Here is a 16,325-nt window from a genome sequence, read left to right as displayed (position 1 = left end):
GTCTTATTTATCAAGCTGAAAATATAACTCACAAAATAATCATTTTTGTAGAGAAAAATTAAAACTAATCAAATTATACCCACGACACTTATGGAATGTCCGAATTGGAATTTGAAGTTTCAGATCTGTCAATATATCCAAGCGTTCCTCTGCCATGTGTCTGCACGGTTGTGTTGACCACTTGTTCCACTACTTATTGTTCCAAAGTCTGTGTCAACTCCTCGTCGCTACCTTGACGTACATTTTTGTAGATTTTTTTAATTGTAATTTCAGTGTGCCCGCAATCACTTTCTTCGATACTAGTATTTTAACTGAAAATCTTTCTGAACACCATTTAAATAGTGGAGTGAATACTACTTATATTTGTTTGAAAAAATATATATACAAAAACGCATTGAAGATGTTGTCTCCGTCATTTACTATTATAAACCGAAAATCGCTGAAGTTTTTTTTTTAGGATACAGAGTAATGTCCACGAACCGCTATTTAAAAATACCCGGATGGCTTAAATTTTACTACCCTGCTTGTGTGCACTAAATGAAGGGCTGAGATACAAACCCAAATACATTCAAGTAACCTTTAAATGAGTTTTCAGTGATTTAAGAACTGTTTTGAATAATTACTACGAACCTACGCGAAAACCTAAAGTGTTCAAGTCGAAACTAGCGTCCTTTTAGCTTTGTAGCATACATACACACAATCAATTTGTATACATATAATAACGTGTATGTACATATGTATATAGCTGCAGCGAAAATGCAGGTATATCGGTATCAATGCAGGTCCATATGTATACGCCTGCATTCATATACATATAATACCAATGAATAGTGACACATAACAATGCATGAAAGCAGGTCCTTAACGTAATAAAGCAATAGGAAGTGCTAGATTTGTTAAAACAGAAAGTGTGAATTTATTAAAATTCATCTTTTGTCCTGTTTAGCTGAACCTGAAACAAATATTTTGTGATGCTATCAACATTGGGCACTCCGCATCATAGTGCGACAGAGGCAAAAGAAGTTTTAAATTCGAAATAAAACTACTAAGAAAAATAAAATGATACCTACTTGCCATTCTGCTGGCAGCGACGAATTAAAAGACCATTATATTAAAAATAAAATTTCTTTGGAAAAAAATCGGACTTCTCTACAAAATGAAATCATTAGCACACTTCAACCCGCTTTAAACGTCCTTCAAGCAGCAATAAAAGCGCAAAAAAGATCTCGACTTGTTTCCAAAATGTCATTTTATAGCATATTATTGTTTATTATAATTACGGTTCACTTAAGACTTACAAATGCCGACCAGGGTACGTATCGCTTTATTTTAAAACAAAGAATCGCATCACTAAAAACTTAATTATTTTCTGCAGTTGTTTTGTTGGATACAACCAGAGAAGCGACATTGGAGTGGACCAGGTATCCCTACGGTCCTCAAGCTCAAACTCCTGGGGTACGTATTACGTTGTTTATTATTTTTATACCAAAACACTGAACAACAAATAGGTTAAAAACGTTCAACTACCCAAAAAAAGAGAATAATACTTAGATAATTGTTTCGTTAGCTTTTAGTTTTAACTACATGAACTAAATAGCATTAATTGTTACAAAATTTGTTTGTGTCTACCGATAGATATGACCGAAACACACGCACCGAGTCCAACACCTACGGTCTAACATGTCTCAGAGCGACGTGACAGACGTGTTAATTGTTTTGCGATTTGTGGGCGGAAAAGGGGGCGTGTGGCTCCGTTTTGAAATAAACTTGATCTGTGTTCGAAAAACAAGAAACACGCAACATCCCAAATATCTAGCTTTTGTAGTTTCCGAGATCTTGACGTTCATTCAGACGGACATGGCTTTATCGACTCGGCTTTTGATCCTAATCAAGAATATATATGTATGCTTTATATGGTCGGAAACGCTTCCTTCTACCTGTAACATACTTATCAGGGTTTTGTAAAAAAATATATATTAAGTTATTATATAAGGTAAAGTAAAAAGTAATCCATTATTAGTACATAAAATTCAAAGCTTTTTTTATGGTTAGAATTAACCGATTTATTTAAAATATTTTATAAAATCACCATGTTGATGGTAATTTCATCATACCCCTCTCATAAAATCCTTTGTCCTTATTTGCAAAAAACTGAGCCAGTCGGTTTTCACAATCCCCTCTTGTAGCTAATTTTACACTATCCAAATCGTTCGACATTGACAGGAAAAGGTGGTAGTAACTTGATGCGATGTCCGGGATTTAAGGTGGATGCTAAAGATCCTGCCATCCAAGCTCTCGGAGCTTCTGGCGAGTGGCTATTGACGTGTGTGGTCTAGCGTTGTCCTGATGGAAAACAATTAATTTCCTATTGGCCAAAGCGAATCACGGTTGAACTCAACGATTTCCATTATTTTGTCGGCATTTTTGACGTTGGTCATCTTTAACATAAAAACTCCCAGAAAGAAATCGACGAAACCAGAATTGTGCAGAATTGACAGTTACAGTACTAGGCCCATATACTCCGTTTACCGCTGCCTTTGGCAAAGATAAATTGTAAAATATAGCGAATTTTTTCTTTGCCGGTCTCCATATTTATCGAGCTCTCAAAGCGTTTGTGTTATCGATCACAAAACTTTCTAATAGCCTGATTCCATTGCCGCATTAGTGGACTTTTTAAATGTGCCTGATTCCATTGGCGCATTAGCATTTAGCTAATGCTACTCCGACATGTGAGTGGCACGAGCAGCTGATCTGGGTTTGTTTACTTTTGCATTTTGGCAAATCCAAAAGAAATTAATCAAAATTATTGAACATGAGTGAGTTTACTAAACTCTGTAATGCTCAGCAGGACATCTATAATGCGACCGAGGCATATGCCAACTTGGACGACAAGGAAGAGAAGCTGATTACGTTGTTATGACGGATTTGCAATGGAGACCAAAAAGGGCTAGGATCCCCGTATATGTGGGAGTTATTTTATGCCAGAGATCCAGCAGTAATGCATTGTGGTACTGCGAGCAGAATTTATACAAAATAGATTTTATATTCAAAAGACATCAAAAATTGCGCCAACCTTGCATATAGAAAACAGCTGTTGTAGTGGTGGCACGAACAAAATATCCTTCAACATCGATATTTTCCGGTATTTTTTCTAAATATGTTCGGGGCGAATGGTTTTTAATCGCATTTAAAAATCGCATTTATTTTAAATGCGGCATTTAGCCTTATGGGATTCCCTGTGTAAATAAATGCGCATTAGGCTTAATGCGTTTTAATGCGCCAATGGAATCAGGCTATAAGAACCTTTCTAACGCCACCTACTAAAATTAAATCGGACTTATACAACGCGAGATACAGATCACTAATGTCGTATAATGGATTAATTTTTACTTGACCTTACATACCATAACTTACCCCTTTATATCTTCAACTGTAGCGGTTCAATCGACTTCATTTCTTTTTCATTTACTTCTCCATAACTTATTCCACAACCACATTATGATTTAACTCAATAAGTTTTTAAATTTTTTAAAAATAGAAAGATTTACATAAATATTTAAAACCCTTGCCCCGCAATTAATTTTTTTTAGTATCTGTTTATCCGCTAGTTTATTACCTATGATCGGTTTTAAAAACTTTTTGGAACCTTTTTTTTTAACACAAGTTATCTCATTTTTTTTTAATAATAAAATATTTTCTATTGACGAAAAAAGTTTTCAGAAAAAAATCCTTTTACAATTTCCCATTTTGTTGTCCTGTTTAATTGTCCTAACGGCTGCAGGAATTCTATAAATCCGTTACATACAATATTTAACGTCTGTAACGGATTTAATTTTGTTGTTTTTTTATATAGTTGATATAACTTTTCTAATATTCTGAAATATTTGTAACTACTTTCAGTGGGTAGAAGAATCGTTTACAGATTTTGTAAAGGGCATTAACTGGAGAAGTTACGTTGTTTGTGACGTGGCATATCACAATGTCAACAACTGGCTGTGGTCACCGTTTATAGATCGTGGACCTGCTAACAGGCTTTACATTGAAATCCAGTTTACAATACGCGACTGTTCTTTATTTCCAGGTAAATGTTCGTGCTTTTCTTTTTTAGAAATAATCTATTTTATCAACCATTATCATGATCATAACTTATCGATTAATGACGTTCAGATGTTTATTTATAATATATAACAAAGGCTTAAAGCTAGACCTTACAGTTATCGACTAAAATCAAAATTAGTCAACTCAAACAGACGTTTGGGTAATAAACATTTTTTAAATATCTTTAAGTTTTCTCTTTATAGCATTACTATTTTTATTAGTATTATCTATTGAAATAGTCCACCATTGCAATAACTTGACAAGAGAAATAAAAAAACAAGGGGTGGTGGCACTACTACTGTTTTGACCGCAACTGTACATGTATAAATAGAACGGAACATAAATAAAGGTGTTTCTTTTACTTTTCTATAAGAATCCGTTTTAGTAAGACTTCAATTTCTTGTACAATTTTAATTTTTCTATTTTATATAGCATTACAGATTTGTCGTATGATTTCGTTTTAATAAAGGCATATAAAACACATATATGTACATATACAGCAAAAAATACATCGCAAAGCACTGAATTTAGTTCTAATTGTCGATTGTGTACTTTAATTATTTTCTTTCAACAAAATCTTACACATGTCTTTACTTTTTTCAGGAAACGCTTTGTCGTGCAAGGAAACTTTTAGTTTACTGTTCTATGAGTTCGATGCTGCCACTCGAGAGCCACCTCCGTGGCAAACAGACAGCTACAGGCTAATCGCTCGCATCGCAGCGGGAGAGGGTCGGTTTAATCAGAACTCCGATGTAGATATAAATACTGAGGTAAAGAGCATAGCCGTGAACAAAAAAGGCGTTTACTTTGCGTTTAGAGATCAAGGCGCTTGTATTAGTGTTCTGGCTGTAAAAGTCTATTATATTACGTGTCCGGCTGTTACCGAGAATTTTGCACATTTCAACGAAACACCCACGGGAAGAGAAATAACTATTATTGAGAAGCAAAATGGAACTTGTGTCGAAAACGCAGAACCTTATGAGGCACCAACGTACCTTTGCAAAGGTGATGGCAAATGGACAATTCTTACTGGTGGCTGTCGTTGCAAGGCCGGATATGAACCAAATGATTTAAATAAAACCTGCACAGGTTAGTATTATTACAGAAACTACTGCCAATTAAAGAGTTATGTTTTATGTCATGTCATTTACATTATTTAGACTCATCACATTTACAAGATATTGATTTTGGCATTTTTGAAATATTCGTTATGATGGTATATTTATATTGTGTTATATTTATATATATTGATTTATAGTTAACAATGAACTGCCAAGTGTAATTTAAATTAAATTATGCAAGACACTAAATGACCAAATATTACATGATTAAAAAAAAACATAAATGTTTGATGATAAGCAATCAATAGCATTCTCCAAAGATATTACAGTATATACTGCATTATATTTTCAACAAAGCACCCGAAATTGCTCATGAAGACCAAAATTGGATCTACAAATTGGCAAGTGAATAGGGCGAAAAGTACGAGTAAATCTTGTGATGTCAATTTAGCAAAGGAGAAGGCAAGACAAGCTTATGCAAAAAAATGATTTCGCTGCGCATTCTACGATGTTATAAAGACTTTAAATCAATTAAATTTAACATTGATGAGTTCTTGTTTAGAAGTTAAAGACGTGCAAAGTTTAGCTATTTTTAGTGATTTCCCTCTAAATAAGCTAGTTTTTCAAAAGTTGTAGAACACACTTTTTTTGTCATTAGATAGTCCGCGATAATCGCTGATGTAGGAGACAGAACAAAAGAACGGTTAGCGGTGGTTCAGGTTGAACCTATAAGGACAAGCAAAAATCGATTAACTAACCTTACCCACTCATTATAGGTGTACATTTGTAAACCATAATTAGGCTTTAAACTAAGAAACCGTATGACTTTTTCAGGTAAAACCTATTAGCTTAACACGAATAAGAGAAAACCTATGTTACCTATTTTAAGTTAAATGATTTGGTATCATAAAAATATTACAACTTTTTTAACATAAAACGGAATTGTTTGTGCACAAAATTACTTTTTATTTTCACATCCTCAATTTCAGAATGTCCGCTTGGAACATTTAAATCTCCTGAGGTAACAAAATGTACGCCATGTCCACCTAATTCGAATTCTTCAAAGACTGGATCACCATTTTGCAAGTGTATATCAGGATTCTTTAGGCATCCGAATGATGGCCGACATATGCCTTGCTATAGTCCACCAGCTGCACCTTCAAATGTTACGTTGTTGTTTGTTGATCAAACAAGTGCCATTATATCCTGGAGCGCTCCAATAAGGAATGAAACACAATCGAGCAAAGCGCAGACCACAAAATACCACAGTGATATTGTGTACAAGATCCGGTGCAATATGTGCAGCCCAAACGTAATGTACAACCCATCAACAGACACGTTCAACGAAACAAAAATAACTCTCACAAATCTTGAACCGGTAACGACTTACACTGTGCAGATTCACGCAACTAATAGCGTCTCACATCTTACCGATTCCAACCGGTACTCCAACGAATCGGCATTAATGGCAAATAATGACATAATATTCTCTAATACTTCGTTTTTAAACATTCCGTTGGATTTGAACGAAATAAAAACTGGTCATGCCGACATTGTTTTTACAACTGAGTCAGTTTTGCTCTCAACCGTTTTTAACTTACGCATATTAGCCATAACCAGTAAGGATGCTGATCTAGAGTGGGACAAGCCTGTTCAAAGTGATTCTCCACTTGAGTTTTATGAAGTTCGTTGGTTTCCCAAAGTTGAATTAGAAGCCATCAATAAAACAGCTTTGAATACAAAGGAGACAAAGGCACATATAGAAGGCCTGTTGGAAAACACCGAATATGGATTTCAAGTTCGCTGTAAAACGATCAATGGTTTTGGTTCCTACAGTAATATGATTTATGCACAAACTCTTCAATCCGTTGGCTCAGGTAAATTCTATCTTTGATTTAATAACAATAAACACTTATCATGTTATCTAAAAATTGACAGTTTACGACGATTCTATGCAAATTCGATTCATTGCTGGAGCCATTGTGACAGGCGTACTATTTCTAGTAATTTTCATTATCGCTACAGTATATTTTATGAGATCCAAGCATCAGGATGAACTTGATAAAAAATCTACAAATCATTTGCCTTTACCATTGGACTACGCTAGCAATGAAGGTAAGTTTTTATTTATAGAAATGTATTTTTAGTTAGTAGTTAATATAATAATACGTTTATATATTGTAAAACGTTTTTATATATTCACACCGGGCCACTCGGTCAAAACTATGAAACATGTAAAGCCAAGCGTCCTTTAACAACATCAAAAGCAGATGATCGATCTAGCAATATTTGCATTTCTGTGCGGATAGAACTAAATAGAATTGTTATTGTTATTTTGTTTGTTACTTGTTATTTTTTCCAAAGTATGAATTCTCCCACAGTTAATTTTCCGGTGCAGTTGGTCTTATTGAGGAAATGTGCTACCACTTCTTTTTAAGTGATAATAAGGTTTTTCACCTGTTTTCGTTCCTATTTCGTTTTATATCTCTAGTTCCCTGTTAAATAGGCGCATTGTTGAGATAAATAGTTGGTTGGCTTCGTTAACGTAGCAGTAATAAAAAAAAAATAATCTAACGTCGTTACTACTAAAAACATAGTTGGTGCCTTTGAATGAAAAACTTCTCTGCAAATGACCAAATATTCCACAATTAATGCTTAAAATTGAAGTGTTTTCCAAAACGTTAAGTCCTTAACACATTTCCTCGAGTCTCATCTGAAAATATCCTTTATAACTCTTCAATAAGGATACTCTAATTCTGCACAGATCTGATTCCTCGACAGAATAAAATTTTACTGGTAATATATTTTAAGACAATCATCCGGAGGTCGTGATGGCAGTGGTATTTTGATGAAGAAACTGGTTTAAAAATTTAAACCGTCAAATTCCTCCAGAGATCAAACCTTGATTTTCCGGTTAGTTCGACTCCTTGATTCAGAAAATGACAAAATTTTTTTGTATGGCAATTTTTTTTTAAAATGTTTTATGCTTTTTTTATTTTTTATGTCCAGATCTGCTTTACCGGTTTCAATCGATACAGAATTTAAGGATAAGTTTCCTGATATAATAGTAGCTGTTGGCTTTGTTTATGTTCCGTGTTCAAGATAAAAAAATACAAAAATTACGGTTTTTAGACGTTTTTCTAAGAACTATGTTATGATGTAAAAACTTAAGTTTTAACTAATTTTACAAAACTTTGTCGAGCTCTAGCACTTATATCAGGAAGCTTAACCTTTAAATATGCATTAGAAAGTTGAAGAACGTTCTACGTATAATTAAATAACCTATCGACCGAAATCGGTTAAGAAGAAAAAAAAAAGGTAAAAACCTAAAAACTACTTAAATAATCTGAATCTCAAGTTGTGACATAACTCGTTTTTCTGTCACTAAAAACTAAAGACATGACTGTACTCCTTTTAAAAATATAATTAACCAAAACAGTTGGGCTCTGTAACTACTTAATTTTATTGGATGGGCCCAAACGTTTTTGGTAAAATAAAAGGTCAAGTTAAAAGTAATCCATGATTTGAACAATAGATGACTTTAGTGATCTGTATCCCGCGTTGTATAAGTCCGATTTAATTTTAGTAGCTGGCGTAATTTGAGTTTTCGTACTATTAAAGCTTTTTAGAAAAGTTTTGTGATCGATAACACAAACGGTTTGAGAGCTCGATAAATATGGAGTCCGGCAAAGAAAAAATTCGCTATGCTTTACAACATTTTTTTGACAAAGGCGAAACCGCAAGCCAGGCAGCTGAAAATGTAAACGGAGAATATGGTCCTAATACTGTAACTTTCAACCCTGCACAATTCTGGTCTCGTCGATTTCGTTCTGGGAATTTTGATGTCAAGGATGAGGCACGCTGCGGAAGGCAAATCGTCAAAAATGACGACAAAATAAATGAAATCGTTGAGTTCAACCGTCAGTCAAGCAAATCAATCGCCCAGGAGCTAAACATTGCTCAAAAAACCGTTTGGAACCATTTAACAAAGGCTGAATACACAAAAGGAGCTCGATGTATGGGTGCCACATCGAAACGCTGCTGAATCACAACAAAACCGACCCGTATTTGAAGCGGATGGTGACGGGTGGTAAAAAGTGGGTCACTTACGACAACGTGAGGCGAAAACGGTCGTGGTCGAAGAAGGATGAGCAGGCCAGTATCGACGGCCAGAAAGGTTTTGTTTGGTGGGATTAACCAGGAATTATCCACTATGAGCTGCTCCTCTATGGCCAAACACTTCATTCGGTTTTTTACTGTCAAAAATTGGGCCGTCTGAAGGAAACAATTGCCAAGAAGCGCCCCGCTTTGGCCAATAGGAAAGGAATTGTTTTCCATCAGGACTTCGCACCAAGTGCCTACCACCTTTTCCTACCAATGTCGAACGATTCGGATAATGTAAAATTAGCTACAAGAGAGGACTGGCTCAGTTTTGTGCAAATAAGGACGAAGGATTTTATGAGAGGGGTATCATGAAATTACCATCAAAATGGCAATCGATAGTAGAAAAAAAAGGTGCTGAATTGAGATAAATTGGTTAATTCTAATCATTAAAATACTTTGAATTTCATGTAGAAATAATGGATTACTTTTCACTAGACCTTATATATAAGGTGGTCAAATATCTCCCTTCCGCCTTTTTGTGTTTTGAATTTTGCGGCTATGTACATAGCGATACAGAGCTCATATCTGGCAATATTATACTTCATTTGGGAAGGTCTTGAAGACCTGTGACGACGAAAACCGATCAAATCACGGAATACATCGAGTCAGACCGGTATGTGGCATCTCGTGACATCGCCCAGGAGATGGGAGTTAGGGCTGGATACTAAAAAAAAGCTTAATGTTTGGGTGCCGCATGATTTGACGCATAAAATCCTTCTGGATCTTATGGATCAACGCCTGCGATGTGCTGCTGAAACAGAACGAACTCAACCCATTCCGACTGACGACGAAAAACGGAAAATGGAATCATCCACTATGAACTGCTCCATATGGCCACATGCTTAGTTCTCCCACCTACTTCCATCTAGACCGCTTCAAGCAGGCGATCGACCATATGCGTCCAGTGTTGGCCCACAGAAAGCGTGTACTGTTTCACCAGGACAACGCCAGATCACACACTTCGTTGATGACTCGTCAGAAGCCACGAGAGTTCGGATTGGAGGTTTTATCGCATCCACCTTATAGCCCGGACACCTGTTCCTGTCCATGGCGAACTCTTTGGTGGTGTAAAGTTAAACTCAAAAGAGGCTTGTGAAAAGTGGTTGTCCGAGCTCTTGGCAAATAGGGAGGGGGTCTTCCACGAGGGGGTATTGTGAAGTTGCCGTCAAGATGGAAACAGATTATCGAACAAGACGGCGCATATTTGAAGTAAATCTCACTTTAACACTTTTTCTAAAGCATTGAATAAAGAGCAAAAAAGGGAAGGGAGATATATTTTAAAAGCGGTAATGTCTTGTAGTAATTGCTGATAAAAAACGCTATTTTAAAAAATAATATACATATTTTGAAATATTTTCAATTTTACTTTTTACTAAGTGGCTACTTACTTTTCGGCTTGCTGATGTAAGCTTTCTCTCTTATATTTAAACCGTTCCGGTTGTCAAAGGTCGGATACCCGACTAATAGCATTCGTACTTGTTACTTTTCCATTGTCAACATATAATCAAACATATTTTCAATACAATATTATTCTTATTTTATTTTTAGTTAATTCTATGGATACTACTCCAATTGTCAAAACCCTTCACTTAAACGGTATATCTTTACGTAAATTTATATGTCTTTGTTATTTTTTAAGTCTGGATAAGTGGTTAATGGCATGTTCTATGGTGATATTAATTTTTATACTTTTCAGGGTATTATAATTTTAAAACTAATTTGCAAAGCAGTAAAGAAGACGTTCTACGACTCTTTAAAATGTAAATGTGAGGAATATCAGAGTTATCAATTTTATACGTATCCAAATACCTGTTATTTTGTGATTTAATTTTTTTTTTTTTTCAAAACAAATTGCAACGACTTGTTTACTTATTTAACAAAATTACCTGTGATTAAAACCTTTTAAAAATAACGCCAAATTTACAATTTTCAACGTTTTATTTTTTAATTTCTTGTTTTAAATTTAAACTTACTTTATTTGGTCAATTATTTTTGTATAAAAATAAAATCTTTTTTTTGTATTATGTATAAATTTTAGATGCGATTCTGCAAGACTATATATGACCAATACGTACATTTATTTGTTGATTTCTTCGGGAAATATAATGTCAGAAATGTTAAGCATCTACCGATCTATTTTTATAGCCTGGCAATGGTATTAAAATTTAAGTCAGAAGTTTGCAGCGCAGTGAAGGAGACATATCCAACCCTATAATGTATATATATTTTTGATCAGCATCACAAGGAGAGTCGATCTAGCCATGTTCGTGTGTCTGTCCGTCCGTTTCTAAGCTATGTGCAAGAAACTTTCCCAAATGTTGACTTTCTGTTGCAGATATTATATAAGTGGGAACGAGCCGATTTGGCCGACTTTAATCCTTATAAGTTTCAAAACAAAAATTATTTAGTAGCATTACATTTCAATGTTTTACCATTTTCTTCAATGAAAACTATTTTTTTTTTTTTGATTAATTCAATAAAATTTCGGGCATAATTATTATTTTTCATCAATAAAAAAATAAAACTCAAAAATTATGATTATTACAGATTTGTGTGTTAGATTTTTCGCAAAAAAATTTAATTTCCTAGCATAGGGATCCCAAAGCTACCCTTAAGTTATTTTTGCACTCAAAAAATGGATTCAATTAATGATTATTATTTTTTCGGCTCTAAATAATACTCTTAAGTCACGTCGTCTGTGTTAGATTTTTCAAAAAAACTGTTTCATATCCCTGTATAGATTCACAAAGCTATAATAAATATATTAATAAATAGCCACCGAAAAGCTGTAAGCAACCCAACTACCCAAAAATTATGATTTTCATTAAAGACAATGAGAATGATTTTAGTACCTATTAACTCTTTCATTTCTATTCTCAATTCAAGTGAAAGATTTTTTTTTTTTTATTTGAGAACAAAAATAATCATTATCTATTAATCATTATATGTATATTAACTATATCATAAAAAAAAAAATGAAAATGATTTGTGGGCATTAAAATCTCAATATAGTTGCTATAAAGAATATTTAAATTTTGCAATAACTGGAAGGGTGTATAATCTTCGGCTTGCCGAAGTTTTCTTTATTTCTAGTTGGCTATAAAGTTAAGAATCATTTAAATGGCCATATAAATGTTCGTTGTCAATCTTGAAAACCGAAATGGGTTTTTTTCGCGAACAAGTTTGGCCAAGTTTCTTATCTACGATATAATTTTACGTCGCCATTTTTTTTTTTTTTTTTGGATACATAATTCAAATTTTTAACCAGCTGATCAGAATGACTGTTTTATGGTTTGTTTTTGACAAGTTGTAGTATTTTTTGACCATTGTTGGAGGTAACCAACCTAACCTCTTCTAGCAATAAGCTGCTTTTAACACACAAAGGTATATCTTAAATATGTGGCCGAGAAAACAGAAAAATGTTTCTATTTTGCAAAGTGCAGTTCGGTCGCAAAAGCCGCCTTAAGACTTATATGAAACCTGGTTCGGCCATTCGCGAGACAAGGGAGACAATACTTGAAAACATTGCTGGTGATAAGGCGGTAATGGGACGAGAAAAGTCTTAAAATTAAAAAGCAAGCTTTGAAAAGGTTTTTCCGCAGTCTTTATATTCTGTTGATACCAGCAGACGAATAGTGCATTTTAAATCCATTTTCCTTAGCTTTCAACAAATTACTTTTTTAATACATAGTTAAATAGTTGCGGTGGCACCGTGAGCTTAGGAATCGGGCATATGTACAAGACACTGTGAAAATACGGTCCCATAGCAGGATTCCCCTGAAGGTAGGCCAGAGGAAAAATGAATTGTTTTAAGCTGTTTCCTAGGCGGAAACAAGTTTTTATGTTTCCAAGTTTCGATTTTTGTACAGACCACACAAGGTAAAAAAAAATACTTAATCGCTCTACAACACTTTTGATTACGTGTTGCATAAATATTGTATCACAATGGCCAAAAGGCCTCAAAGTGTTCTCTAATTTAAGGATGAGCTATCCGCCTAACCTAACCTACGAGTTGCATATTTTTACACGACCTCGCTCACTTCTACTGTAGCTCATCCCACCACCGGTTTTAGAGGTATTTACATAACGTTATAATGTGACTATTACTTACGAAAATGTGTTATGAATATTTATGAAAAAACGAGGTTATGCCAGATTTTCCAGAGTTTAATTTAAATATACCGAATATTATATAAAACTAAAACTAAAAAACTGTATCGAGATAGTTTTGTTGTTATAGGCTAGAAGTTTTTCTATTCATTTTACGTTCGTAATTCTTATGGTGGCTTCTTCATTTTATGGTCGCCCGACACTGGAGTATCCGTCATAGGTATTACCTTCAATAAAACAATTAAAAACATATAGTTAAGTTTCATGGAAATAGCTCTTAAATTTAGACTAATTGGCGTAGAAACGGTCATTCATGAATGGGAAATGCCTCCTGAACTGCTTTGCAAACTTATGAATTCAATTACAAAAATAATATCATTATTTACATTATACAAGTATAATCATAATAATACTTCGGATTACTGGTAATTTTATCAAGCTTCTTATTTTCCATTGTCGGTTTTAGTGACGACGCCTCTGTTCGGCAACAGTAGAAGCTACGTGGATCCGCATACATATGAAGACCCTAATCAAGCTATCAGGGAATTTGCTCGGGAAATCGATGCAAACTACATTACTATAGAAGCTATTATCGGTATGTTTTAATTTGTGTTAATCGCCCATTTTACCAATACCAATTACCGTTTACCCTCTTTTTTGCTTAGGAGGGGGAGAATTTGGCGACGTATGTCGTGGTCGCTTAAAAATTCCTCCAAATTTTGTGCAGGACATTGATGTGGCAATAAAGACATTAAAACCAGGTAAGTTTAAAAGTCACCCCTTCAAAAAACCTTTCTCTAAATGTGAAAAATGCTGTAAAAATATATTTGATTTCATAAAAGTCTGATAAGAAGCTTTCTTTTTAGGATCTTCGGAAAAAGCGCGCTGTGACTTTTTGACGGAGGCTTCCATTATGGGACAGTTCGATCATCCAAATGTTATTTATCTACAGGGGGTAGTTACACGCTCCAATCCAGTTATGATTATTACTGAGTACATGGAAAACGGCAGCTTGGACACATTTCTTCGTGTGAATGATGGAAAGTTTCAAACCCTGCAGCTCATTATAATGCTTCGCGGCATTGCCAGCGGAATGGCTTATCTAAGTGATATGAACTATGTACACAGAGACTTGGCGGCTCGTAATGTTCTTGTTAATGCCCAATTAATTTGTAAAATAGCGGATTTTGGATTGTCACGCGAAATTGAGAATGCCAGTGATGCATACACAACACGGGTATGTATAATGGAACAGACAACATGAAAGGGTTTTCTTAATTTAAGTTTTGAAATAATGTAGCTTTGCTGATTAATATACGCATACGCTTACTTTTGTTGAATATTACATTTTTGTTTTAGCTCCGTTGACTGTTGTATCTGAAAATTAAGAGAGTTAATTACTTTTCATATTTTACTATTTTATACTAAACTATCTTGTTTTATTTTAAAAGGGTGGTAAAATTCCTGTACGTTGGACTGCGCCAGAAGCCATTGCCTTTAGAAAATTTACTTCCGCATCGGATGTTTGGTCATATGGAGTAGTTTTGTGGGAGGTCATGTCCTATGGGGAGCGTCCATATTGGAACTGGTCAAATCAGGTATAACCCAAATATATAATTACTTATAATTAATAAATATAATTAATTAATATTTACTTCTATAATAAACTTTACGTAGGACGTTATAAAAAGTATTGAAAAAGGGTACCGCTTACCAGCCCCGATGGACTGTCCAGAAGCCCTTTACCAGCTTATGCTGGATTGCTGGCAAAAGCAGCGTACTCATCGTCCGACATTTGCCAGCATCGTCTCAACTCTAGACAACTTGGCCAGGCAACCGCAGTCATTATTGACAACTCGAAACTCACCCGAATCAGACGGAACACATATTTTGGATACCCAGCGTGGTCAAAATATATTCATAAGCACTGACCTTTGGTTGGAGCACATTAAAATGTCAAGATACTGTCAGCATTTCAAAGAGGCTAATTTAATTAATGCTCAACAGGTGGGTTATTTAAGTTCTAGGCTCATTGGTAGAGTTACTAATCGGAGTTTGTATACAGATTTCTAGGCTCACAGCTCAACAATTGTCGGATATGGGGATTACTTTGGTGGGACATCAGAAAAAGATTTTACATCAAGCCCGGCAACTGGACACTATAATCTAACCGTTCCCTTTCAGCTTAGTGGTTTAAGATGTACATATATATAATATATTATAAATTTAAAATACAATATATATATATAGTTATATATATAAATATTTATAAATCCATAAATGACACGTGTGAGATACAGAAAACACAGGAACACATAACATAGTATAAGGATTTTATAGGTTCTCTTAACGAGAAAAAGTATTGTTTTTACGTCGCTTATAATAATGATTACTTTATTTATGTATAACAATTATTTATCATACAATTTCTCAAGATAATTATACAATAGCGTCGCTTTGATTGCTTAGCTTTTTTTAAAGTTTTTTGTTGTGATAAAAGTGACATTAAAAGTTTTTCATTTTCATTAGACTTTAATCCATGGCTTATTTTGCATAAAATATTAAAACTTAATAAAAGCACACTTGTGCATACGGTATGGGTTTTTGACCTAAAGAATAGAATGAACACCATCGTACCATAGCTAAACTAAATTTGTTTAGATGTTTTCATCATCTGAAATGACCGGTAAGTCAGAAATTGAAGAAAAAACAAAAAAAAAAAACAACAAAGAAAGCAAACTTTGGCAAGCCGAAGTTCATATACTCTAGCAGCTATTGCAATTTCATTTATTTTTCCGATTGTTCCTATGGGAGCTATATGATATAGTCGTCCGATCCGGCTCGTTTCGACTTATGTATGTACTACCTGCAATAGAAAGACAACTTTTGGTA

General features: G+C 34.4%; 1 protein-coding gene across 8 annotated transcripts; it reads left to right on the top strand.

Annotated features, from left to right (window-relative positions):
* The first annotated feature begins 305 nt into the window (after positions 1-305).
* LOC128263790 (ephrin type-B receptor 1-B) lies at positions 306-16,055 on the top strand. Of its 8 annotated transcripts, none has more exons than XM_052999009.1 (14): positions 306-465; positions 947-1,312; positions 1,376-1,455; positions 3,901-4,081; positions 4,702-5,187; positions 6,149-7,036; positions 7,098-7,274; positions 10,872-10,919; positions 13,873-14,028; positions 14,099-14,194; positions 14,300-14,670; positions 14,885-15,031; positions 15,111-15,440; positions 15,499-16,055. In XM_052999009.1, the coding sequence occupies exons 2-14, from the start codon at positions 1,060-1,062 to the stop codon at positions 15,601-15,603; spliced, it is 3,318 nt and encodes a 1,105-aa protein (XP_052854969.1). In that variant the 5' UTR covers positions 306-465; positions 947-1,059; the 3' UTR covers positions 15,604-16,055. The 8 variants fall into 8 exon arrangements, with proteins under 8 accessions (XP_052854969.1, XP_052854970.1, XP_052854971.1 ...); XM_052999010.1 differs by having other exon boundaries at positions 306-572; XM_052999011.1 differs by having other exon boundaries at positions 306-762.
* The last annotated feature ends 270 nt before the right edge of the window (positions 16,056-16,325 follow it).

The sequence above is a fragment of the Drosophila gunungcola genome, unplaced genomic scaffold (assembly GCF_025200985.1).
Source record: "Drosophila gunungcola strain Sukarami unplaced genomic scaffold, Dgunungcola_SK_2 000018F, whole genome shotgun sequence".
Lineage (NCBI taxonomy): Eukaryota > Metazoa > Arthropoda > Insecta > Diptera > Drosophilidae > Drosophila > Drosophila gunungcola.
This window is presented reverse-complemented; position numbering and strand designations above follow the sequence as displayed.